Below are 25,011 nucleotides of genomic sequence, written 5' to 3'. Positions count from 1 at the left end.
TTATTGAAACCTTAAGTTCTTTCTGTGTGTTGCTTCAACCAGGTCCACATCAAGGTAGACAATGCTACAGTCTTACTGGTTTCTACTGCGTTCCCGACCAGCTGTATGTTATTTGGCCGTAGTGGAACCATGGTTCAGTGTGACAAGGCCTTAAGAGGTGTTTTGGGTAACATTTATGGTCAAGGTCAAGCTGTAATTATATTTTCCATACAAGAAAGTCACCAGTTTATATCAGTGAAATATAGACAACACTACAATTTACTGTAACTATATTGCCATAATTTAGGACAAATATTCCCTTTAACGTGGTGGTGTGAGAAAATAATCAGTGTCAATCTGAACACTATATGGTGGTGTGTTTTACTCTATGGTACAGCCGACACCACATCTGCTTATTACACAAGGGGTGCCAATAACTCTAGAGCTGTCCTTGTACAGTAAACGTAATAGAAGTGAGGGTTTATGTTATTCTGGCTAACGCAGAAGTTTAGTTTGTCAACAGATGAGTCTATTTTGTCGTCAGCCTTAATGGTACCTGTGACAAGTGCACACATGAGATGTCACTATGTTAGCAAATGTATTTAAAATAAAGCCAAATGTATTAATAAAATGAAGACTTTGGGAAATTGAGTCAGAAAGACAGACGCTTGAGATATGGGCTTGTTTTTGCGGTTTAGGTTCACAGTTCATTTTACAGCCCCGGTGTAGTTTATAAATCTGTGACTTTATATATAGAATTAAGTAAAGTAAAAATACATGCTATATGCTTTTAACTTTGTAAATCATTTTTCTAAAATGGCTGCCTGGCTCTGTGGTGGTGACAGCAGCAGCGCCATCTACTGGCCAGCTCCATTAATAACGGTAAAGCAAATTTAAAATCTCTGGGAAACTTGAAGCAAATTGAATTCGATAATTTATAGTTTAGATTTAACATTATTCTTACTTTTTTGCATAATAATAATAATAATAATAATAATTTAATAGCAGTTATTTTAACATATCAGCATTTTTTATGTTCCTGCTCAGCTGTGTAACTCGGTGTTTCGCGTGCCCGTTGTTTCTATAGAGACAGCACGCGCACGCGTACAGCCTGGCTTACTTCCGGGTATTTTTACTTGCCAAACTTTTTACATTAATATTACATTTTACGGCAAAAAAGGAAATACTTTACTTATCAAAATATATGTATTCATTTGTATCAGGTAAGTGAGCTGTAAAAACTATTTCGTTTAAAGCTGGTAGCAACTTATAAGAGCAAAACCAGGCTTGCTTCGGTTACCATGGCAACCCATACCGTTTTCTAGACATTTTCTTAAAGCATACAGATTAGCTATATTGTTCTTTAGCTATTTTACATGTATTTATATTGTATAAAGCTACCGCTATATACTGTCCAAAGTTTATTTTTTTCTCTGTTTTTCATCTGAATATGTAGTTTGTTTGTTTATGACTCCTTGGTAGCTTGTTTTTGTGCATATGTTTTTTTGCATAGCTTTTTGTTAAGCTTATGATCATATGATTTTAAAGGTGCAATAGTCAAAATAGTGCAACAGCAATAAACAAACTCTGCAAATAATACGATCCAATCACACAGGACTCTGCCTGCCAAGAAGTGAATAGTTTAGAGTGCAGAGGATTATAGAGGAACTGCAACATATTAGTGCTTGCAAACATACAGTACAAATAAAAAATGTATTTTTTTAGAAAATTTTATTTTTTTTAGAAAAATTAAATTTTTTGGAGTCGATTCGTTTCACACAAAAGAACCTGAATCGATTTTTTCCTTGTCTCTACAGCTTTGAGTACATAAGTGGAAATGAGGGCGGGGCCAGTGAGTTGTCTTATTTAGCTCCACCCATTTCATGATTAGAGATTTACCCACGCACTCACTCACTCATCGTCTGTACTGCTTTATCCTGTATAAAGGGTTGCGTGGGGTGGGCCCAGAGCCCATCCCAGAAGACTTAGGGCACGAGGCAGGGTACACCCTGTACGATGTGCCAATCCAATTTGGGACTGCCAATTAGCCTAATCTGCATGTTTTTTGGACTGTGGGAGGAAGCCGGAGTACCTGGAGAAAACCCAACAAACATGGGGAGAACATTTAGTACATTCAGGTCATCAGCTGACCTAATTTTTTGGGCAAATAACCTTGCTGAACCTAGACCGGAGCAACTGAAGCAACCCTGGATCATAACACTGCCCCCTACAGGCTAGTACAGCTTATGCTCCATAGCAAACTGAATCCTTTTATATATTATTAAATAATTACCTCACTGTTCAATCCCAGTTCATTAAGTTCTCTTTACATTGTGCATGTGGAAATGCTCTTACTTTCATTATTAAACATAGCCGTGTGTTCTACTGTTGTTGTTCTTTCCCCCCCCCCCCCCAATTTGAATTCACTAAGCATTTAAGTGATCTTCCATCACACTCATTCAGGATGTTTTTCTGACCATATGTCAGCCTCGAAGATGATGGTTCTCCACTATCCTTGCAGGTTTTAATCATGTTTTTTTTTTTTTTTTTTTTTTTACAGTTCTTAACCCAGTTTTAGTTATAATTTCATTAGTTAGGATTAAATAACTTGTTGTATCTGAACCATATTATTAACTGCAGAAATTATGAAATGAAAGCCTCTTAACTATTTACTTAGTTGAAGTCAGGTGGTGTAAATTTGACAGAGTATTTTGGAAATTAAATTACATTTCAATACAGTTACTCAATTATTAAATTCTTGCATTCTCTTCTGTTTCTGTTTCTCTCCTACACTCCCATGGAGGAAAACGACTAGCTCTCCATGTAGCTGGATTTTGCTGTATTGTTCTAAACTGCTAGCCGTACACTTACTTAATACTTGTTAGCAACATATAACTAATGAATGGAGCAAATATCAGACACTGAACTTAATGTTAAACTTTCACAACTAATTTACCAGCAGATTAATTGTGCAGGTTCTCCAAAAAACTACCCATAATGCTTCACAGAAGACAAGGACTCTCGCCCAGCAAATCCACTCAAACCTGGACATTAAAGGTGACATCTTGTTTGTTATTTATAAGACTTTCATTCTTTAAATCTATCCTGCGATGATTTTTCGTGTCATCTGATGCGGGTTTCCCCACACAGGCCTCACTGCAGGAGCAGAGAGATGATGCAGGTGATGGAGATGAGCAGGAAACCTCTGAGGAGTGGCTCGAGTGGAGGAGCTTAGAGAGTTGTGGCCTCACTCTGTCCCACCTCCTGTCTCATTGCTCTAGTGCTGCTGTGTGAGTCTGTTTACAAGATCTACTGTAACGTTAGCTAGGTAGCTAAAATAAACAGTAAAGCTAACATTGTTGTTCTTCTGCTCAATCTGGATCTTCTAATGCCTATAGACAAGGACGTGACTAAACCTGAGGCATCTTTTGTCTAACTTCAAATCAAATCAAATCACTTTTATTGTCACATCACATTACTGGTACACTGGCACAGTACATATATTCTTATGTGCAAGCTACACAAACAATAGTGGTGTACAATTCTAAGAATAAATATACATCTGAATAATACAGTAGTATTAATATTGTGCAAGTATTGTGCAAGTAAAAAAATATACTTGTACTCACTCTTTTTTTTCATATATATATATATATATATATATATATATATATATATATATATATATATATATATATACACATCTATATATATTTGCTACCTGTGTGAGGACCTGGTGCTTTCTTTGGCCATAATTCTGTTGTGTGACTCAATTCTGTTTCTGTTCAGTAAGCGAATCTTCTTCTGTCTAATGCTGGACTTTTGAATACAACACAGTGTTTCTTTGCCCAAACTATGGCTTTACTTCCTTAGTCTGAATATTCTTATGCTCAAACTGAGACTTTGCTAATCCTGGATATTCTTTAGCCCAAGCTGGGATTTCGCCCACCCCTCCTCCATGGGGATTTTCTTCTTCTGTCCATTCAGAGGAGTGATTTGCTCATCACACCAAGGATTCCTCTATCCATTCTCTGCCTCACCTAGTAGTTTGCTACCAAGACTAAGGCTCCGCCTGCTCAGGCAAAGGCTTTTCTCAGTGTACACACAGCTTAAGGCGTCTTTTCTAATGCCTCCTCTGCTCAAACTGGGCTTCCTTTTGGTAATACCAACTCTTTTCCCAGCCTTTTCCCAGGATTTCCCCCTTGACGAGATTGGACTTTATTCCACCCAGCTTCGGGCTTTTTCTTGAACCTTAGGCCTGCACTCTGGTGCTTCTCCAAAGTGGAAAGTGGCCATTTATCTCGTACCACGCATACTGTAGATCATCTTCTTCTCAAGGCCATTTTTGTTCTGCCTTGTCTGAGACTTTTCTTTCAGCACCTGACCCTTCTTTATCAAACTAAGGCCTTTTCTGCCATAGTTTAGACTTCTTTTGCAATGCACAGGGATCCTGCTTCTTTTGCCCTGTCTGAGGTTTCTTCTTTCTAACCTGGGGCTTTTCCCCAATCTGTAGCCTTTGCTTGACCTTTTCTGCTCAGGCTATGGTTTGGTCTTCATGATGTGCCACTTGAGGTGTAAGATGTCTGAGTATGTTTGTTCTGAATACAGATTTGACAGAGAGGATGGAGTGGACACACAGCTGGAGATCAACTCCAAGTCCCTCACTGACTTCGAGATGCAGCTTTACCAGTGAGTCATGTCCACCACACACTCGCTGTCGAGGAATAAATATTTCTAATAAATGTTAACGTTTAACGTAATAGTGTTATAAATGAGCCCCTGTGGTGTTTGCGCAGAGTGATTGAGATGTACCACAGGAGAGTACAGTGGCTGACTCGAGGCAGCAGAAAGGTGAATAACTCAACCTTCTTCCACAGGCTGAAACATGTTACTGGTTTCTCAGCACCATCCTCTTAATGTCTTGTTTGTTTAGATCTTTGGGATGGTGACAGGATCCAGACTCGGAGTTCTCGTCGATTCTTCTGACATTAGCTGCTCTGAAGAAAGGCTCTCGGATCTCCAGCGCTACCTCCTGGTAACAGAGCTTCTTCCACATTTGATTCTTTCAGGTTAAAACAAAAGCATTTTTTTTTTCTTGTATTTCAGCTTATAGTCATGTGGTGATTTCTTTCTAAGCTTCTCGTTCAAGAGCAGCTACGCCTGAAGAAGCAGCTTCACTTCCAGGCAATAGGCTCAATAAGTAGCAGACTGTGGGAGAAACCGAGGGACGTTAACCTGAGGAGGTGTGTCTGTGTCTGTGTGCGCGTGTGTTTATGAGAATGTGTGTGTTTATTTATAATAAATAGATAAATTAGAGCAGGTTTTCAGAGGGTTTGAATGTCCAATATATCTCCTCTCCAGGCTGCAGGAGGTTCAGGAGTGGATCCGGAACCTGAGGCCAAGCGGAGGCTGCAACCTGCTGCAGGCTTTGGAGACGACCCGGAGCCACACCCAGCTCGACAGTCTGCTGATCATCCTGAGCTCCTGGTGAGAGGATACACACGCTAGTACACTACAGTATATGGTAGATTCACATTAGGTGTTTTTTTTTTTACAAAACTCCTATCATCATACACTTTAACAACAAAACCTTAAAAACCCATCAGGAAAATTTACCTGAAAACTCTTAAACTGCCTCTACTAGATTGAAAACTTGTGAATTCAGGAGACTCATCACATCACACACCCAATTCATACACTGTAAAAGCGATTTGAAACCCCACTGGAGGTGTGTGTAAAGGAGGTATCGTGACAGTGATAATTTCAGAGCCACTGTACATTCATGAAACTTTGCATACTAATTCCAGTCTCTGATTAGAAAGATATAGAAAGATTATTTCATGATGTTGATAATTCTGGTATTTACATTGCACTTTGTAATGATGCATAATTTTTTTCCCTAATAAGGACACAGGAATTTCTTTTACATAAAAAAAAAGATCCTTCTTTAAAGACTGTTTTGATAGCAAATGTTATTAATAATAAATTAATAACTATTATATTTTATATTATTAAGGTTTTATTTGAAAATTACTGTTTTGCGTAAACTGATTTAAATGTTTGAAAAGTTTCGGACGTCTGGAAATAAATACGTTTGATTTTTATAGTTAATAAAATGACCTTTTCTAAAGAAAAGCAAAAAACAGCTTCCTAAAGTTTTCTATATGAACTGTAAACAAGAGCTTCATATTTAACCAAATGGTCAATCTAACTACTAAAATGTTTTCAAAAATAAACTTGGAAAAGAACACCATTTTAGTTCTTTCACTACTTAATTTTTTTCCTGAATAATTTCCATCCCATACTGTACATTTTCTCTGATTAATAACATACTGTACTTTGGGTGTGTGTGTGTGTGTGTGTGTGTGTGTGTGTGTGTGTGTGTGTGTGTGTGTGTTGATGTTCAGTCCTGATCAGGACCTGAATGTTCTACTCTCCTTCGTGTCCGAGGTGGTACAGGAGATGTCGCTGTCTGTTCACGTGGTGTCCTATGACTCCTGCAGTCCTGTAGCTGTTGTGAGTATAAAACTGTTTAACAGGTCAACAGGTCAAGTTTCAGAATTCTGCATCGCTGTATTTTTTTTTTAATTATACAGCTTGAAACTTAAAAAGTACAAGAAAGATCGAACTTGATTAGATTGATTTTATACAGACGTTTTAGACCATAAGTGACCCTTCAATTTACAGTATGGTATGTTTTTTCTGGTCTAATTCACACACTTTCTTATAATATTTATTTATAAGAAATTATAGTGATTATTTGGTTTCCCTGCATCATGTTTGTTTAAAATAAGTACTTTATTACCGCCATCCAGATTTACAATATTTCAATCTTTATAGGAGAAATATTTATGTTTTAGGTTAAATACCAGCCCTGTCCGAGGTTTCTATCACACATTACAAGAGTCACATTACAATCAAAGTCAGCAGACAGTATCATGTTTTTTTAGACTAGATAGTAAAAAAACCTAATGTATTTTAGCTTTTTAGGTTGTCTAATATTGTATTGTTATAATGATTTCACAGGAAGTTGTAAAGAACATCAGTAAAGTCACAGGAGGGAGATTTCACCTCTTTTCTGCTTCACTGGTAACACAAATTAAATCAAATAAATTGTTTCTAGTAATTGTTTATGCTGGATATTAAAGGTCCCATATTTAACTTATTTCTGTTACAAGTAAACACAGGGCTCAGATGACCTCTAAAGTGTGTGTGTGTGTGTGTTAATGCTCCAGCTGAAATAGCCCTAAAGACCATGTGATTTTCATACTTCATACTGCTGCATTTGTCCCATATCTGTCTCAAATGCACTGTCTGTGTAAATAAGCTACTCCTGAGCCAAGGCCCCCCTGCAAACAAGCAACATGCTGGGGGACAGGATCTCCTTGTATGAGGTCACATTAGGGTAAAATATCCAATTTGTTTGGTCTTGCAGTCTAAAAAAATTAAAAATTAACAAAAAAAGCAGGGAAGGTCTTTCCCCCCCCCTCACATGAATGTTAAGACATGACTGAAAAGTAAATTTTGCATAATAGGTGCCCTTTAATGTGTGTATGTGTAACTGTGTGTGTAGGGTATAGTGGACAGCAGTAGTGATTTGGAGCGTCTATGGGCTGAAATTAAAGCTGCAAGGGACGTTCTTCACAACGTTCAGGAAGTATGGCGGTGTGAGCAACTAAACAGCACGCCAGTGTCAATCGTTCCAGAGGTGATGCAAAAATCACAAGAGACACATGAACAAAGAAAGACGTTATTGTATAACGGCAGATAAACAAAACGCAAAAATGTATACTTATCAGTAATTCCTCCAGCCACTCGTATATGTTTCTAAACTCACCTCGTTGTCATTGCAGATCATGACAGATTTGGACGGTGTGTCTCTGTCTGATCCGGACTTTATAGCCCAAACTGCTGCACTGTGTGTCCAGCCTGCAGGTCCTCTGCCGTACTCCTCTGCTGAGTGGCTGAAAACCCATGGCCTGAGAGGTGTTCACAGTTCACCTGTGTTTACCTTCAAGAGGACACAAATGATTGAATTCCTCGTGTGCTTATAAATTAGTCCCTACGCTTTAATATGACTGGCTGTTAGCAGGAGATGTACCGTAATTATGTACTGTCCCATTGAGCTGTACCAATTTAATGCTTTTCTGTTTGTAGCCAAGAAACTGAATGTGTACGATGTGCTGGCTCCTTACGTCTACTCTCCACTGGAAGGCTTCGTCCCTGTACTGCGGAAGAACGTCAAGTCAAAAGTTCACGAGGTCTGTATATACAACACCATACTTACTACACCATCAGTGAACTGGAGGAGAGCTTTATTGGTTTTGGGATTAAGGAGCAGGAGCTGGAAGCGAAGCTTGGTTGTTCTAAGATTGTCAGAAGGAGGAGCTTTGTGGTTCTCAGGATGGCAGGAGGTGGAGTTTTTTGGTCTCTTGATGGAAGGAAGTGGAGCTTTATGCTTTTTTTGGATGGCAGAAAAAGAAGCTTCGTGGTCTCTTCAGGGCAGGAGGTGGAGCCTTGTGGTTCTTAGGTTGGAAGGAGGTGAAGTTGTGTTCTCAGAATGGCAGGAAATGTTGCTTTCTACTTTTCTGGATGGCAGGACGATGGGCTTGTGGGAATCAACATGGCATGAGGAGGACTTGTTAGGCATCAAGATGGCAGGTTTCTGGATGGCAGGAGAAGGAGGAGCTTGTTGATCTCTTGATGGTAGGATGAGGATCTAATTGGTTTCTGTATGGTAGGAGGAGGAGCTTGTTGGTCGTTGGATAGCAGGAGGAGGAGCTTGTTGGTCCTTGGATAGCAGAAGAAGGAGCTTGTTGGTTTCTGGATGGCAGGAGGAGGAGCATGTTTGTTTCTGAATGGCAGGAGGACAGGCTCATTGGTCTCTGATGGTAGGAGAGGAGCTTATTGGTTTCTGGATGGCAGGAGGTGGAACTATTTGGTCTCTAAATGGCAGGAGGAGCCTGTTTGTCTCTGGATGGCAGGAGGACAGACATATTGGTCTCTGGATGGCAGGATGACAGACCTGTTGGTCTCTGGATGGCAGAAGGACAGACTTATTGGTCTCTGGATGGCATGAGGACAGACTTATTAGTCCTTGGATGGCAGGAGGACAGACCTATTGGTCCCTGGGTGGCTGGAGGACAGACTTATGGGTCTCTGGATGGCAGGAGGACAAACATATTGGTCTCTGGATGGCAGGAGGATAGATTTATTGTTCACTGGATGCTAGGAGGACAGAAATATTGGTCTCTGGGTGGCAGGAGGACAGACTTATTGGTCTCTGTAGGGCAGGAGGACAGACTTCTTGGTCTCTGGATGGCAGGAGGACAGACTTATTGGTCTCTGGATGGCAAGAGGACAGACATATTGGTCTCTGGATGGCAGGAGGACAGACTTATTGGTCTCTGGATGGGATGAGGACAGACATATTGGTCTCTGGACAAGCTCATTATATGGAGAATGAGCTTGTTTGTCTCTGAATTGCAAGAGGAGGAACTTGTTGGTTTTTGGATGGCAGAAGGAGAAGATTATGGGTCACAGGATGGCTCTTGTAAAATGAAGGGGTTTTAATTTATTTTGCTGGGAATTGTAACTCTTATTTCTCTTTTTTTTTTTTCAGAAAGCAATGGTGCAGTTCGAGTGGAACGACGGCGCAGTGAAGAATCTGCACGTGGATCTGCCCCTGCTGCAGAATTATCAGGTAAAAAACAGACTTGTGAATTCTCTATTATCTTATCATCTAATAACTCTTTTTTTTTCTCTCTCTCTCTCTCTCTCTTTCTTTCTCTCTCTCTTTTTCAGAGGCGGCTCCTGGAGGCTGAGTGTGTGTTGGAGGACAGGGTCATGTGGTTAAACAGTACCGGCAGCAGGCAGATCTGGGGAACAGTGTGTGAACAGAGGCAAGATGCATTTATAATATCTAAAAAAACAAAACAGATTCCACCTTTACACCACAGCGCTGTGGAATTCTGTATTGTGATTGGTCAGAAGGTGTTGATTAATTCTCTGTAACAGCAGCTCTGACAGTAGTGCAGCTGCACATCATTAATTTTATATCAGTGCACTCGTTCTCATTGAACATAGGTTATTGTTTCTATAGTAACCTCTCATACACAGGGTATTGTGCACCTGGCGCCCCACATAGCGATCTAAAAAATATATTATATATATTATAAGTATATTATAAAGTTTATTCAACATTTAAGGAAGATTAACATTCAAGAAGGAGTCTCCTGTGTCAGTACTTTGCAACAGTCAGAAGTATAGCTGTAACTTGCTTTTTTCGACATCTCCACGACAGAGGAGTTTATGAAACTCTGTGCTTTCTTCTGTATAGCGTGCAGGTTCTGCTGGACATGTCCGACATGAGCTCCCATCACCAGCTCCACATTCGGCACGCCGTCCGACTTCTGCTGCAGGAACAACTTCCCAACACACACTGCTTCAACATCATAGCGTGATTATGATGTTCTTTATTATCCTGTATACACTTTCAAGGGTTGTTTAGGTTCTGTAGCACCCTTATGGCTTCTTAAACAGTGCTTAGAACTTAATGTCGTGCATGAAAAAAATGTATACTGTCCTGTTCACAGGTTTGGATCAGATGTGAAAATATGGAGAGAGAGAACAGTCCCCTCTAATCACCAAAACCTTCAGGACGCTTGGGAGTAAGTGGTGGTGATGATGATGATGATGATGATGATAATGTGTTGCCTCGTGGAATATGACCTTATTTTTTTTCACATTAAGCAATAATTACAGTATATGTTTGTGTGTGCGTGTATGTAGGTGGGTTCAGGGACTAGAGTGTGCAGGGCGTCGTAATACACTGGATGCTCTCAGACATGTCACAGAGACAGAAGCACATACCGACTCATCTCTTACTGGCGGAGTGTATCTACTTACCACCGGCGCTCCGGATCAGGCCAGTGTAAGAGCACACATTCCGCATCAAAATCCCGCAACCTAATATGCAAGTGTAATTGGATAAACTGGTTATGTAATAATAATAAAAATCACTTACTGAAATTACTCACTCATTGTCTACACCGCCTTATATCCTGTATTCAGGATTGTGGGGGGCCTGGGGCCTATCCCAGGTGACTTAGGGCGCGAGGCAAGGCACACCCTGGATAGGGTACCAATCCATTGCAGGGCACACACACTTACACACTCATTTACACACTATGGGCACTTTGGGAACACCAATTAGCCTTATCTGCATGTCTTTGAACTGAGGGAGGAAACCGGAGTGCCCAGTGGAAACTCACCAAGCACGGGGAGAACATGCAAACACAGAATGTACACAGAGACGGGAATCGTACCCATCCCCTATAGGTTAAAGGCGACAGTGCTAATCACTACACCACCGTGCTGCCTAGAATAATAATTATATTAAAATAATTTGCTTTCAAAAGGCAGAAACTGGTATTACGTATTTTTTACTTGGTGACATCAGGCACCTGCACTGAGTAATTAATGTTTTCTTTCGATTGCAAAACCAACACCACTGTTAATACTAATGACAAAAAAACCCTGCATGAGCTAATATGCTCAACGCTAACTAGCTATCCCTATCCATCATTAGCAATATGTCGCTTTCTGTGAGCTGTATTGTCCAGACAACATTCATTCCACCACAGAGCCATAGTCTTGCTACGATAAACATTTTTTTTTAAGTGTACTTGTTGCTGATGTGTGTGTGTGTGTCCCCTCAGTCGTCCGTGTCTTCATATGTGTCGGAGTTCTGCACTAGTCTGCGGATTCACGTGTGCCTGTTCACCAGAGAGGACGAGCCGCTCCGGTGCTCATCTTCATGTTACGTGTCTCATGCCAAAGTCGCTCTTTTTCTGCGCAACCTAGCACACAGTGCTAAAGGCCGCTTCCACTGGATCACAAACACAGGTAATGTTTCACTTTTTGAAGAATAAACTTTGTGGGTGGATGTAAGCCAGAATATTAGCCCCATTTCTTCATTAATTGCAGTCAACAATTTTCAATCTCTGTGCATCCAAGTTACACTGTTGGTGATGCTGTGAGCAGCCATGTTGATATTAAATCTTGCCATTTCTTTGGTGGCTGGATCTTCATTGTTTGTGGAGATTTTAAGATTTCATTGTGCGTACCATGCATGTTGTCTTTCAGGAGAAAACCTAAAAAGCTTTAATCCAGCTGCAATGGAAGCTAGTTTCAGGTCCAGCAGATTAATGAAGAAATTGCCGAGATCTGTTGTCCTGCTAATCTTAAATGATCTAATTTTAACTGTTACAGGAAATGTACTGTAGGGGATCCAGCGTTTCAGCTTATTCAAGCACCACTTAAATGTGATAAGGTTCATACTTACTTGGACAAAAACAAACAAACAAATAATAATAATAATAAAAAATAAACTAATTATGATATTCACCCAAAAAAGTAAAATAATGCCAAGTATTGTAAGACTAAAAAATAACTAATCATTCTGTATAACAGTGTATTAAGTAAGGAATAAAACACTCATTTATTATGCTGTTATAGGAAAATAATCAACAGTGTATTGGTGGAGGTGAACGGTACTTAAGTACATTTACTGCATTACTGTGCTTAAGTTCATATTGCATATTTCAATATTTTTACTTTGCATGAGTTGTTTTGTAAGTGAATGCTTTGTACTTTTACTCCACTACATTCTACAGCAAATATCTGTCCTTTCTACTTCATGGCACTGCATTACTTAACTACAGTGGTGTAGAACATCTGAAGCTGTAATATGTCCAGCTGCTGACTATTATAGTGTACACATATTCTACAGTACATTCTAGAATAATACTGGATAAAAAAAAAAAAACTGAAATAACACATACTGTTATGGCATTAAGTAATTAAGTAACAACAACAAAAACAACATTCAGTTGGAATAAGAGTTCTTGCAATAGGAGTATTGCCAACTGCATTTGCAAACCCCATTAGGCACCATGATGAAACTGGCTCTCATAAAGACTATCCCAGGGAAGCAAGACTAAAAATGACCTCTTCTTCTTTTCTTAATAAAGCATTTTTTAAGAATACTTTATTTTTAAAGTTCACTTAAGAAAGTGTTTTATTTACCCCATATCACAGCAAAAACAGACTGTGTGTGTTCTCTGTCCTGTTCTCTGTCTCCACTGGCAGGTATAGTGGAGAGCGATGACATCACTGCTCTGGTCAGAGAAATGGAAAAGGCTGCTGATTACTGGGAAAAGGTGAGACGCATCATTTCTGTTTTACTGAACAGTCTCCAATTGGTTAGGTGTATATATATAAAACATAGAGTTGTGCTTTTATGGGAAAATAATCAGTAGCTAGGTGGAACATGATAACCAGGTGGATATCGTTTAAAAGTCCTGCACCTTACCTTGGTGTTGATGTTGTTTTTGTGCAGTGCTGCGAGCTGGTGGACTCTCTGCTTCAGCGAAACTCCAGCGCAGATCACGATCAAGAGTGTCAGAGCCCAGTTCAGTTCGCTAAAGCTCAGACGCAGAAACACACACTTCGGCCTCCCAGAGAGACTCGGCTGAGCTCAGCCAGGCTGGTCTGTGCACACACACTGCGTATACCCTGTGAACATTTCACTGATGTTTTTAACATTTGCCAATTATCTGTTACTTCCTTATGTTACTGACTATTACATGTGAGTTTGTCCTAGACAACACCTTCTACTAATTAAGAAATTTTACAATCTTGTCACCAGATTTCGTTACTTTGTTTAGTTTGAAATAAACGGTGTACAGATTCAAGTTGTAATTCTTCTTGTTTGTGTGGACACAGCGGAGAACAGAGGGGAAGTGCTCGCCAACATGGATGCCAAACAGTGCCAAAGCAGTCATTCCTCCTGGTGCGTAACTTTAAGAGCTCTTACAAACCACTGGCAGTGGAAACTCCTTCCATAAGTAAGGCATCAAACATATCAGGAGCATTCTGTTATTGGAAAATAATGAACCCCTGAATGGTTACAGTAACTCAGCTTCAACATAACAAAATACCAAGTGTTATTATTGCTTCCACATTAAGGGAGTCTCTAGTTTCAGCACTGTTTAACAAATAAAAGGACATTTTTAAAAAATGTAATAAAAACTGTAAATTACTGTGGTGTCAAAATGAAATTAAATACATCCAGATATGTGCTGTTATAAAAAAATAATCAACTTCAGGAAGGTGTGATGAAGCAAAGTTAGTGTTTCCTCCATGAGGTTTATTACTTTCCATAGACAGAATGTCCCAGAGTGTTTAATTCCTCACAGAGAAATAATATCCCGTATACATGGTGATTCAGTTTAATTATTGGTTTTTAAAAAGAAAAGTTGTAATCTCTAATAGAAACAGTGCATATACAGTACATTATTTATTGACTTTAGCACCTCCAGTGGTTGGTTGGGAGCCGGTCAAACCTACAATCTCTGCTAAGGTGAAGAAAAAGCAAAGAGTGTCGCATTCTGCTATCGACTTGGAGGAAGACCGCCTGGGTGAGTGGCACAGTCCTGATGTAAGAGCCTGCAGATAAAATAGAAAGTCTTCATGTTAGAAATATCAATATAATATCTTTAACTTAAAACAAACAAAACAAAACAAAAACCGTGTTCTAGTATTACTTACCTTATAATCCCTCTTTTCCTCCAGTCTGTGCACTGTATGTCTTAACATCAGGTACAGATAAGCATTTATTCAGAAATTCAGATATTGGGAAAAATGCACAAACACAAAACACATTCAAAGAGTGGAGAGAAAGCAGCTTATTTATTTACCAATTTCAATCAGTGTTGTTTTCCTACAGGCTCATATTAAAGACTGTTTTTGTGCTTTAATAATTGCAGGTTCTGTTTTTAAGCATCTGAAAGCAAAAAGTGCTCAGAAGTTTGTTAATATCCCCAAACATGAGGACATCTCCTCCTCCAGACAGGTACAGTAGAATCCGTCTTATAATCTAATCTAATCTAATCTAATCTAATCTAATCTAATCTAATCTAATCTAATCTCTTACAACAGAATAGAATGCATATTACATTATCAAATTCTGTATGTATTAAAAAGTTTTTTGTTTATATAGTTACAGTTATGTAATATATTACATACTTAAATTTCAGCATATCCTAATTACATTTTTAGTATATTTAAAATTTTAAATTCAGCAGTTTTGTTTTTCTGAGATGTTTCAATGTAATTTGATGAACATTTCAGTATATTTAAAAAATAAACGTAGCATATTTAAATTAAATTTACATTTTCAGTATTTAAAAATGTAACATTTAAATTTAATTACATTTTAAGCATCTAAAATTACATTTAGCATATTTTTAGTACATTTTCAGGACAAAAAATGTTTTTCCATATTATAATAACATTTTAGGGTATTTATTTTTTTTGATAATTTTAGCATATTTGTAATAATTGTTTAGTGTTTAAAAAACATTTCTGCATATTTTAATCACAATTTTTTTTTGATAATAATTTTTGCATATTACATTTTCAGTATTTAAAAAATGATTTTACCATATTGTAATTACATTTGTGTTATTTTAAAGAAAAAATCCCACGATATTTAATCATATTTAAAATAAATTAAAATTTAATGTATTAAAACTTTTAGAGAATTTTACAGATACGTTTCAAGTTTATATTAAATTTGAGCACATGGTTTTTCCTGTTGTAGTGCAGCATTAAATTATTTTTCAATTGCTTTTAGGATGATTCTTCGCTGGTATGCTTAGTGTTTGTATTTGTCTTTGCTTGTTCCTGTAGTGGCTGAAACAGTTTGGTGTCAGGAGTCTGAAACTGGACCTCCACAAGCTGCTCTCGGCTCCTGCCTGCACCCACCGTCAGGAGCTCGTACCGTCTGTCAGCAGGAGTGTGTCCGCGAGATACTGCGCCATCTTCCCCAGCGTTCACCTAAACGTAAGCACAGCACTTCAAACCCACATGGAAAACATCTTACACACTGTGCTGTGGAGTTTTAATCAGTACTCAGGAGGGTCAGATTCCCTGTGTAGCATTTTCTCCTAACTTTCTACTGTTCGAGCATGTCACATCAGGGTCATTCAGGACCCGAGATCATAAACACCCCTGAGAAGAATTATGTCACTGTATGATGTCACATGGTGCTACAGCTTACACTATATTGTGTATGAGTGTTATTTTGATGGGTTGTGTGTTTTTTTATCGTAAAGGGACGAGTGCTGCATCTGTTCCTGAGATCGGGCGAGTTGAAGCAGTACCTGATACAGACCGAACGGGTCCTGCAACGTTACACTCACAGGATGCAGTGGCTGCTCTCAGGTGAACACCATCACACACAGCGTCTTACATACAGAAGTATTCACCCCAAACACACACACACACACTTTGGCATTTTCTTTATTTAATTTATTTTTATTTTATTCTTTAAAAAAAATAATCATTCATGTGACTAGAGGAACAAAATTTCCATTTTGAGTTTTAAGGTTAAATACAATTCTTCCTCACATCTGCTACTTTTACGTAATTATTAAAATATTTCTGAAATATTTATATTTATATATATTTCTGCAGGCAGCAAGCGTGTGTTTGGCTGTGTGTTGGAGAGAGACGTGTGTGTGCTGCTGGATGTGTCGGGCTCCATGTCGCCCTGGCTTGCGCCACTGCAGAGAGAGCTCACCTCACTGATCTGGGATCAGCTGCACGGCAACAGACTGAGGTGAACTCATTAAGTGTGACGAGTCTCTCTATCTGTTTATATTGCTGTTACTGCCTTTTTTTTTACTTATGCATGTGTCTGTCTTTTCTTTCGTTTCTGTTCAATGTGTGTGTATTTGTGTGTGTGTGTGTGTGTGTGTGTGTGTGTATGTGTAAGTCAGATTCAGTATGGTGGCATTCTCTGAAGAGGTGCGAGTGTGGCAGGACAAGCTGGTAGAGGCCTCAGAGGAGAGGTGCAAGGAAGCAGTAACATGGCTGGGTCAGCTGAACACACACGGAGGAACCTCTATTCTACATGCACTGCAGGTACACACGCACACACACAAAATACACACAGTGTAAATATCAGACAGGGAACTCTGATTAAAGTTGTGTACAAAACATATGCAGTGTACTGCAGAGTGCTGATGGCCCTATAAACACACAACGGCAGGAGTCGGCTTTTTGCCAGTCTGTCTGTCTGTCAATCAATACATCTATCTGTCTGTCTACCTGTCTGTTAATATGTATGTTTATCTTTGTATCTGTCCGTCTATCCATTAATCACGATCAGAATCACAATCAGAATCTGTTTGTCTCTTTGTCTGTCTGTGTATAAATCCATCTGTCTATGACTGTCTGTCTGTCCTTTAAGGAAATTTGTCTTTCTATGCATTTGCCTCTGAGTCTATGAATCTATGTCTATCTGTCTGTCTGTCCATTAATCAATCCCTCCATCTGTCTATCTGCCTATTAATCAATCTGTATTTATGTATTTATCTGTTTGTCTGCCTGTCTATCCATCCATTAATCAATATTTAAGTTCATGAATCCATCTGTCTATTTTTCAATCTGTCTGTCTTTCTGTCTTTTAATCAATATGTATGTTTATCTGTCTATCTAGTCCATCTGTCTATTCATTATTCAAACTGTCTGTGTAATCACATCTGTTTATTTAACTGTCTGTCATATAAATCCATTTATTTTCTGTCTATCTGTCTGTCTACACATCTGTCTGTCTATTTGTTTGACTGTCTTCTGTTAGTAGTTCTATCTATCTATCTATCTATCTATCTATCTATCTATCTATCTATCTATCTATCTATCTATCTATCTTTAACCCTTTCCTGAGGTTTCAGAAAAAAGCACCATATATTTGTTCATTTTTCGAATATAAACTGTCCCTTATTCAGTATAGGATTTGGTATTTTATAATTTAGACTTTTTTAAAAGTTTTATTTTGTATTTTTTATTGCTATCTTATCGCCATTTTTTTTCTGTTTTAGAATGGCTTTTGATATTTTTAATTTCATGTGTTTCTTAAAATTTTAGAAATTGTGTGTTTTTTTATTGCTATCTTATTCCCATTTTATTGTCATTTTTTAATGCTGTGGAACACTTTGCTTCAACTTAGGTTGCTGTAAGGTGCTATATAAATAAATGTTGATTGATTGATTAAACTCTGACCCCCTATCAGGCAGCTTGTGTGTTGGGCGACTCAGTGGGTGTGTATCTGATCAGTGATGGTCGGTGGGACTGTAGTTGCAATCTGGTGCTGAAGGAGCTCGAAAGACTGACATCAGGAAAGCACATTACCATCCACACGGTCACGCTGAGTGACCTGGACAGGTGCTGCACTGCCACACCTTAACTTGCATGATTACTGCATAACTCCGTCACTCAAGAGGATGTCTGCTAGAATAAATTAGCCAGAAGCAGGTCATGTACAGCTCGTGCACAGGAGATGGAGCTGCGTTTGTGATGTATAATTCTTTTCCTCCAACAGCTCAGCCATGGTTCTGAAAAGCCTGGCCCACAAAACCAGAGGCCGGTTCCACCAGGTCCCTTCAGCTGCGGACACAAGTGCGGCTCAAGAGCTTCTGAGCAGCGGGTTCAGTGCTGGAGAGGTGAGCACAATAACGCTGCCTGCAACTTTTATTTTATTTCCTTTATGATTTTCTGTACAGCTAATCTGTAGAGTCATGTGATGATTATTATTACGTCATTGATGAGAATCACACACACTGGGTGTGTCTAAAATCACACGAGTGTATGTGTAAAATGTACGCTGTGTACAGGAATAGCTAGAAATAGTACAATATGGCCAGTCTTGCCAACATTGAGAATATAATTAAAAATATAATATTGTTAGATTATATTTTTAATGTTGGCAAGGCTGATCATATTTTGGTCGGATTTTTGGTGGTAGCTAATGCTAATCATGTGAAATGCTCACTGAAAGCTGATTGGCTGAAGGAAACCATGTTTTCGAGGCAACAACATTATTATTTTTATCTTAAATTTACATATAGATTAGGACACAAAATATCTGCTTAGACTGGGAAATACTGTAGCTATTTAACCTTAGCTCTACCCATTTTTGCTCCACATCCCACCCTTTGCAGATCTCCTCAGAACATCGTCCTGAAACCAGTCTTGAGTTACAGTCATCCATTATTCTGTCCATATATGGATATTATTATGAATCCTAAGTTTTAATTAATTTCTTAGTCTACCCCATATCATCTAGCCCTCAGTACATACCTTTATCCACCCATTTAACAATCAATCTATCCATTATTCAACCTATCCCTGTCTGTCCATCCATTCTATATGTTATTGTATATATTTGTCTGTCAGTTCACTCATGCATCCCTCCATTTTTAAGTCATCTAGCTTAATTGCTTCATTTATTTGTCCATTAATCCATCCATATATTTCTTATTTCATCATCCACCCATCCGTATATCTCTCTACTTATCCATCTATTCTTCTGATCATCCATCCATCATTCCTTATCTGTGTCACATTCATCCATCTGTAAGTTCATCCATTACTGCATAAATATCTCTATCTACCTATCTACCTATCCATTCCCCGAGGCATCCATTAGTCCATAGTTTTATCCATCCATGCTTTGATGCATCCACTCATTTAACCATCAAACTAAAAATTATATTTTTGTCCGTCTAGCTGTTTATCCCTTTACCCACCCATCCAGCCATCCACCCACACATCCATGCACATCTGCCACATTCCTCACTGGTTCCTTGGAGTGTAACCTTGGAGGGACTGCTGCAGTTCAGGCTTCATAAGATCATATGAATTTGCATCATTAAGAAGTCTAAAGATATGGCCATAGACAAACCACATGTTACAGTATTCAGTTTATTAAAAGGAAGGAAGATCCTCTCCTGGGAAAGAAAGATTCCTTTTTTTTTAATAATGTTGAAAAACTTATACTTTTCTTTAATGTATAATTGTTTCATTTCATCTTTACTGTGTGAGAACTGTTAGTTACTATGAAGTAATAATACGCCTGTCATAAATGCATGGAAAACAATATGAATGCATTACGTCTCTTCTGCTGCAGGACTCAGTTCTTCCAGAGTTTCATAGTGATGATCTAAAAAGGCTGAGGAATGAAATTGAAAAGTTGAGAATGTTCCACAAACAAGCCAAAGACCTCAGGTTTGTCTGTCCATATGAGCATTTATTAGAAAGTATATATATTTTTTTTATTTTCTAATTGACAATAAAAAGGGTTGATGCTGAGGTTTTGCAAAACATTGGAAAAGCCACAAAAACATTTACACATCGATATACTAATTGGAAAATCCATAATACAGTCACGTCTATACTGTACATTTTTGAAATAAAAGTAAGTTTTTTCCAGAATTTAAGACTTTCAGCTTTACTTCAATGGATTGGACAAAAGATTTACAGCCATTTTAATACACACATACACACACACTTTGTGGGGTTCATGAATAATGGAACAAATGGCTGACAAGCATGTGCATTTCCAGGTGTGTCCCATTCCATCATTACTCTGTGACTAACCACACAAATAAAAAGCCCGGAAGTAGTCTAAGTTTTAAATTTGCATTTGGTAGTTGCGCACTCAAACGCTCAACAGGAAGTTCAAAGAAATACAGTATGTGTGCAAGTACTGTACAGTACAGTATATATATATATATATATATATATATATATATATATATATATATATACTGGTAAATAAACCCATCAGAGAGCAATAGCAAAATACAAATACAGTGGTCAGTACCATAGTTTGGTACATTCTTAAAAAGAAGTAATTAAGTAGCAAGCTCAGGAACAGCAGGAGGCCTGGGAGACCACAGAAGACAACTAATGTGGAAGACAACAGAATTCTGTCCATGGTGCAAAGAACCCTTTCAAAACATCTAGCCAAGTCAATAACTCTCTTGCACTAATTACAGTAGTAGTATCTGTAGTAGTATCTTGCACTAATTACAGTAGTATCTAGGCGTACCTTGCTCATTTAACCTCAGGTTAAAACTGTATTCTTTGGGCTGGAATTGCATACTGAAATATCATATTTTATGATGCATTAAATACTGCCTACAGTGTATTTTCCCCATATGTTTCAACAAAGTTTTGACTCTCTACAAAGCACAATTTGACTTTTTAATTTTAGCATGACTTAAAATCTTTATGTGAATGACTTGTGTTGTGTGTGTTTAGGGAAACGTTATTGGTGAAGAATCCAGAAGTTGTCAACACGAAGTAAACAAATCAACATCCACTGAACCCTTTGAACTTTTTAAAATCTTGATTCACTTTTACTCAATAAAGTACTCTGTCTCCTCTACTCTACTCTTAATTTAAAATGTAACAAAGTGCAGTGTGTCTCCTCTATTAGTCATTGATTGCAAAAGTACATTTTCCTGTCCTTCAACACATTTTGGTGCCACATACTGTGTCCACCTCAGGGTGACAGTGATCAGGTAAGAACAGACACATTGTTCTGAGTACTGTACTTTATTTACAACAACACTCTGTCTCTTAACGTCAGGACAAAAATTGTTACATAAAACATTTATTACAGACTTTTAGAGAATGAGGGGGAAATTTATCTTAACTAAACAGTCATGATGAAACTAATTGTAATATCAGATATGTTCTACTGTATGTAACACTAAGAAAGTGTTATGTTCTTAAACACACTGTGCTTCCGTCTCCGCAGTACACACAGTAATCTTCAAATGTAACTATAAATCAATAAAGGTAAATGCAGCATATTTCTAAACAGGTTCTTTATTATATTGAAGTCTCTGACTTTGTAATGTTTAATAAAGATTAAAACAGATTATCCCAGTGTTGTCACACATCAAACACTGCCACCTTTAAATAAGCTTTAAAGACAGAGTTTTTTAAAACATCGTTCTTCTTAAAGACAGATTGACAAAAAGGCAGAGACAGTGGGGTGGGTGATGCTCTTCCTTGTCTTTAATGGTTTACCTTATTGATTATCCAGTGATTTACATTTAAAGCCGCAGGTGAATTAGTGCCTTTAGCTTTCTCTAGAATTGACAGTCAATTCTCAGGTAAACAGTCTTAGGTAGAATTACCTCATTTAATTACTGGAACAGTGGAACTACAGTTTTATAGTAAGAGTCTAATTTTAAATCGCAAGTTGTGTACTGCAAAAGGTCTCTGGTGTAACTGGAAGTGATTTTGTCTCCTGCTTTCTGAGGATTACAGTAACATTTTTAGGTGAAACTAGTGATGATGTGCTGTTCAAATGCAAATTCAAATTTTATTTGTCACATACACAGTTATACACAGTACAATATGCAGTGAAATGCTTAAACGACTGCTGTAACCTTAAAAAAGGAAAAACAATTAACAAGAAATAAATAGAACAAAATATAAAAAATATTTAAAAGAAATGTTGTTAAAATGTTGTTTTGTTTTCATGTTTTCTAAGATTTACAGTAGTGGTATCAATTTAAATATATATTTGAGGTGTCCTGTTCTTTGAGGTGTAAATCTATCAGTGAAATTTCAAGTGTATTGGCCTCCTATTCTCTAAGGTTTAGTTAAGGTTTATGTCAACAGTGCCAGGAAAAATTACCCTTACGTTTACATTAAGGCAAACATAACAGGTGTGCTAGTCTCAAATTCTTTAGGCTTACGGTAGCGATACCAAGTAAAATTACACGTTTCATCTTTTTAGGGGTTTACAGTAGCAGCACAGTGTAAAATAACAGCGCACTTGTCTCATATTCTCTGAGATTTAAGGTAGCACGTCTTCTGGTCTCCTCTTCTCTGATGTTTAGGGTAGGGCACAATTACACATGCTCTGGTCTCATATTCACTTAGACTTACGGTAGCAGTAAAAGTACAGTAAAGGTAAAATACACGTTTAATGGTCCCTTATTCTCTAAGATTTACGGAAATATTCTGAGGCGTTTACTTTTTTTGACATTACTGTAGCGCTGCTGGGTGAGTCTGGGTGCTCGTGCTCTCTAGGGTTTACGGTAGCAGTCTCAGGTGAGGCGGCAGGTGATTGACAGGCGGGGATGTGAACCTGATCTGGGGGCCGAGGCGCGATACAGATGATGGAGAAGCCGCGGCGCGCGTGAAGGGAGGCGATGTGAAGGTAGAACTCTCAATAACTCTCATAAGACATCTTTATAAGTTCATCAGTATCAGTTTATCAGTTGTTTATTTCGTATTTTATTAATTGTTAATGTGAAACGAGTGTGATTGTGTTTCAGTGTTTATTCTGAGTGCAAAACAACAACGACATATAGTGTACTCGTCAGAAAATCATTTAAACACAGAATTATTGCAATAAAAAGGAAGTTTAGAACATGTTAGATTTTAACAGAATGTGAATTTTAAGTATGCAATGTTAATTTGTTACAGTAATGTCTTTTTTGCTCATCAATAATATTATAAATGTTATAATTGTTATTATAGTAATAATAATAATAATAATAATAATAATTATTATTATTATTGATTATAAACCTTTCAAATGTTAGGTTGTGAATCTTTAGTATAAAAGGAAAAACAAGAAAGAAATGGAGTCTACTGTGTTTTAGTTTTAATTCTGTTTTTTTTTTTTTTGTCGTGAGCATTGACATGTCTGCTTATATGAGCCCAGTTATATAGCCATAAGAAACATTGAACGATGTAATTCTATAAAGCAAAAGTTACTATTTGGAATGTCATGTTGCATCTATCTATCTATCTATCTATCTATCTATCTATCTATCTATCTATCTATCTATCTATCTATCTATCTATCTATCTATCTATCTATCTATCTATCTTAGTGATTACATTTTGGTTTTGATGGAAAAAATAACACTTTCCCCTTATATTGTAAAAAATATTATTTTATTTAAAATTATATTTTAAACTAGTAACCATCTGCGAGTAAAGTATAGGAAAATGTAAGATGGACACTAAGACTGGACATATAATGATATTATGATATTTTCATATTTGTTTTTAGCCATAAAAAGAAGTAAATAAAAATTCGGATTACTGGATGATAGTGAAATTCAGAGGATGACATGAAAACCATGAGAATACTGAGTACAATTCTGTAAAAATAAAGAACAGTACAAGCTCATGCAGCAACCACACAGTGTAATATAGACCTAAATAGGACATATTTTATATCCAAATATAAATATACATCACAGTACATGTAATGTCTCCAATACCCATGATTTTCTGGTGATGGGACACGTATGAAGAAGTTCTACAAGCAACAATGTTAATAAAATTATATATTATACTGTATGTTTATGGATTAAACATACAGTAAGTTAGAAAGTGTATGGTAGCATATTGTTGCAGTTGTATCTTTACATATCAGAAACATGTTGCAGTTACTAGTCTTGTCAGATTTTAATTTGTATATTAAGTACAGTGGCAGCTTGGTGGTGCTGGGGTTTGAACATTAGAGCTTCTGATCAGGTCAGTTATAACAAAAATTCTGTGGCATTTTAGTGCCATTTTTCTTTTTTTTCTTACTTTGAATTAATTATGCTTCCACTGCTGTGTTGGTGTATTATCATTAAAACCTTGGTTAAAAATGGAAACCTTGGAGAAATGTTAAACAAGGAACAAGTTCCCTTTCTATTAGTCTTTCTAAAGTCTAAAAAGTTTTTTTTTTTTTTTTTTTTTTTTAACTTTTTTTTGAATCAGTATGGGTTCTCAGCTTGAACACCTTATGCTGGTGGAACACTCCATGGGTTGTTGTGTATAGATTCTCTGAGTAGGCAAGATATCAGTGTAACCAATTAAGAGTTAGCACAAAGGTGACACTTTGAGTTGGGAATTAAAAACATATTTTAAAATTAAAAATTAGATTTAAAATTAGATAAAATATTGTAGAGAACTAAGAAAACTATTTAGTAGCTATGTAATTTGTATGTTTACTGGTTTCACGGTTGGGAATTCACCACAGGATGATTGTTTTACATATTTACATGTGTTTTTTGTTATTTTTTGTTTTTGTGAAAATTTATCCATTGTATGAGTCATATTTGTGCAGATAATCAAATCCACATTAATTAT

At 37.4% G+C, this 25,011-nt stretch overlaps 1 protein-coding gene across 1 annotated transcript; it reads left to right on the top strand.

The window, feature by feature from the left end:
* Positions 1 to 1,115: 1,115 nt before the first annotated feature.
* Positions 1,116 to 21,635, top strand: vwa3a (von Willebrand factor A domain containing 3A). The gene is made up of 32 exons (XM_053492956.1): positions 1,116 to 1,202; positions 2,955 to 3,036; positions 3,130 to 3,269; positions 4,588 to 4,668; positions 4,776 to 4,830; positions 4,913 to 5,014; positions 5,116 to 5,222; positions 5,341 to 5,466; positions 6,387 to 6,495; positions 7,006 to 7,068; positions 7,553 to 7,687; positions 7,833 to 7,965; positions 8,137 to 8,240; positions 9,602 to 9,682; positions 9,784 to 9,881; positions 10,319 to 10,438; positions 10,575 to 10,649; positions 10,771 to 10,912; positions 11,700 to 11,886; positions 13,132 to 13,202; positions 13,382 to 13,531; positions 13,768 to 13,834; positions 14,355 to 14,462; positions 14,811 to 14,896; positions 15,736 to 15,888; positions 16,161 to 16,269; positions 16,522 to 16,666; positions 16,827 to 16,971; positions 18,122 to 18,273; positions 18,431 to 18,551; positions 20,018 to 20,115; positions 21,154 to 21,635. The coding sequence occupies exons 2-32, from the start codon at positions 2,977 to 2,979 to the stop codon at positions 21,197 to 21,199; spliced, it is 3,369 nt and encodes a 1,122-aa protein (XP_053348931.1). The 5' UTR covers positions 1,116 to 1,202; positions 2,955 to 2,976; the 3' UTR covers positions 21,200 to 21,635.
* Positions 21,636 to 25,011: the final 3,376 nt, after the last annotated feature.

The sequence above is a fragment of the Clarias gariepinus genome, chromosome 3 (assembly GCF_024256425.1).
Source record: "Clarias gariepinus isolate MV-2021 ecotype Netherlands chromosome 3, CGAR_prim_01v2, whole genome shotgun sequence".
In the NCBI taxonomy this organism is placed as follows: Eukaryota; Metazoa; Chordata; class Actinopteri; order Siluriformes; family Clariidae; genus Clarias; species Clarias gariepinus.
Note: the sequence above shows the minus strand (reverse complement) of the source record. Positions and strands in the feature narration are given on the sequence as shown.

Coding starts and splice junctions, on each gene's coding strand:
- vwa3a (XM_053492956.1), top strand. CDS start 2,977: ATGCTTCACAGAAGACAAGGACTCTCGCCCAGCAAATCCACTCAAACC. Junction 7,966..8,136: donor GAAAACCCATGGCCTGAGAG/GTGTTCACAGTT, acceptor TTCTGTTTGTAG/CCAAGAAACTGAATGTGTAC. Junction 14,897..15,735: donor ACATCTCCTCCTCCAGACAG/GTACAGTAGAAT, acceptor TTGTTCCTGTAG/TGGCTGAAACAGTTTGGTGT.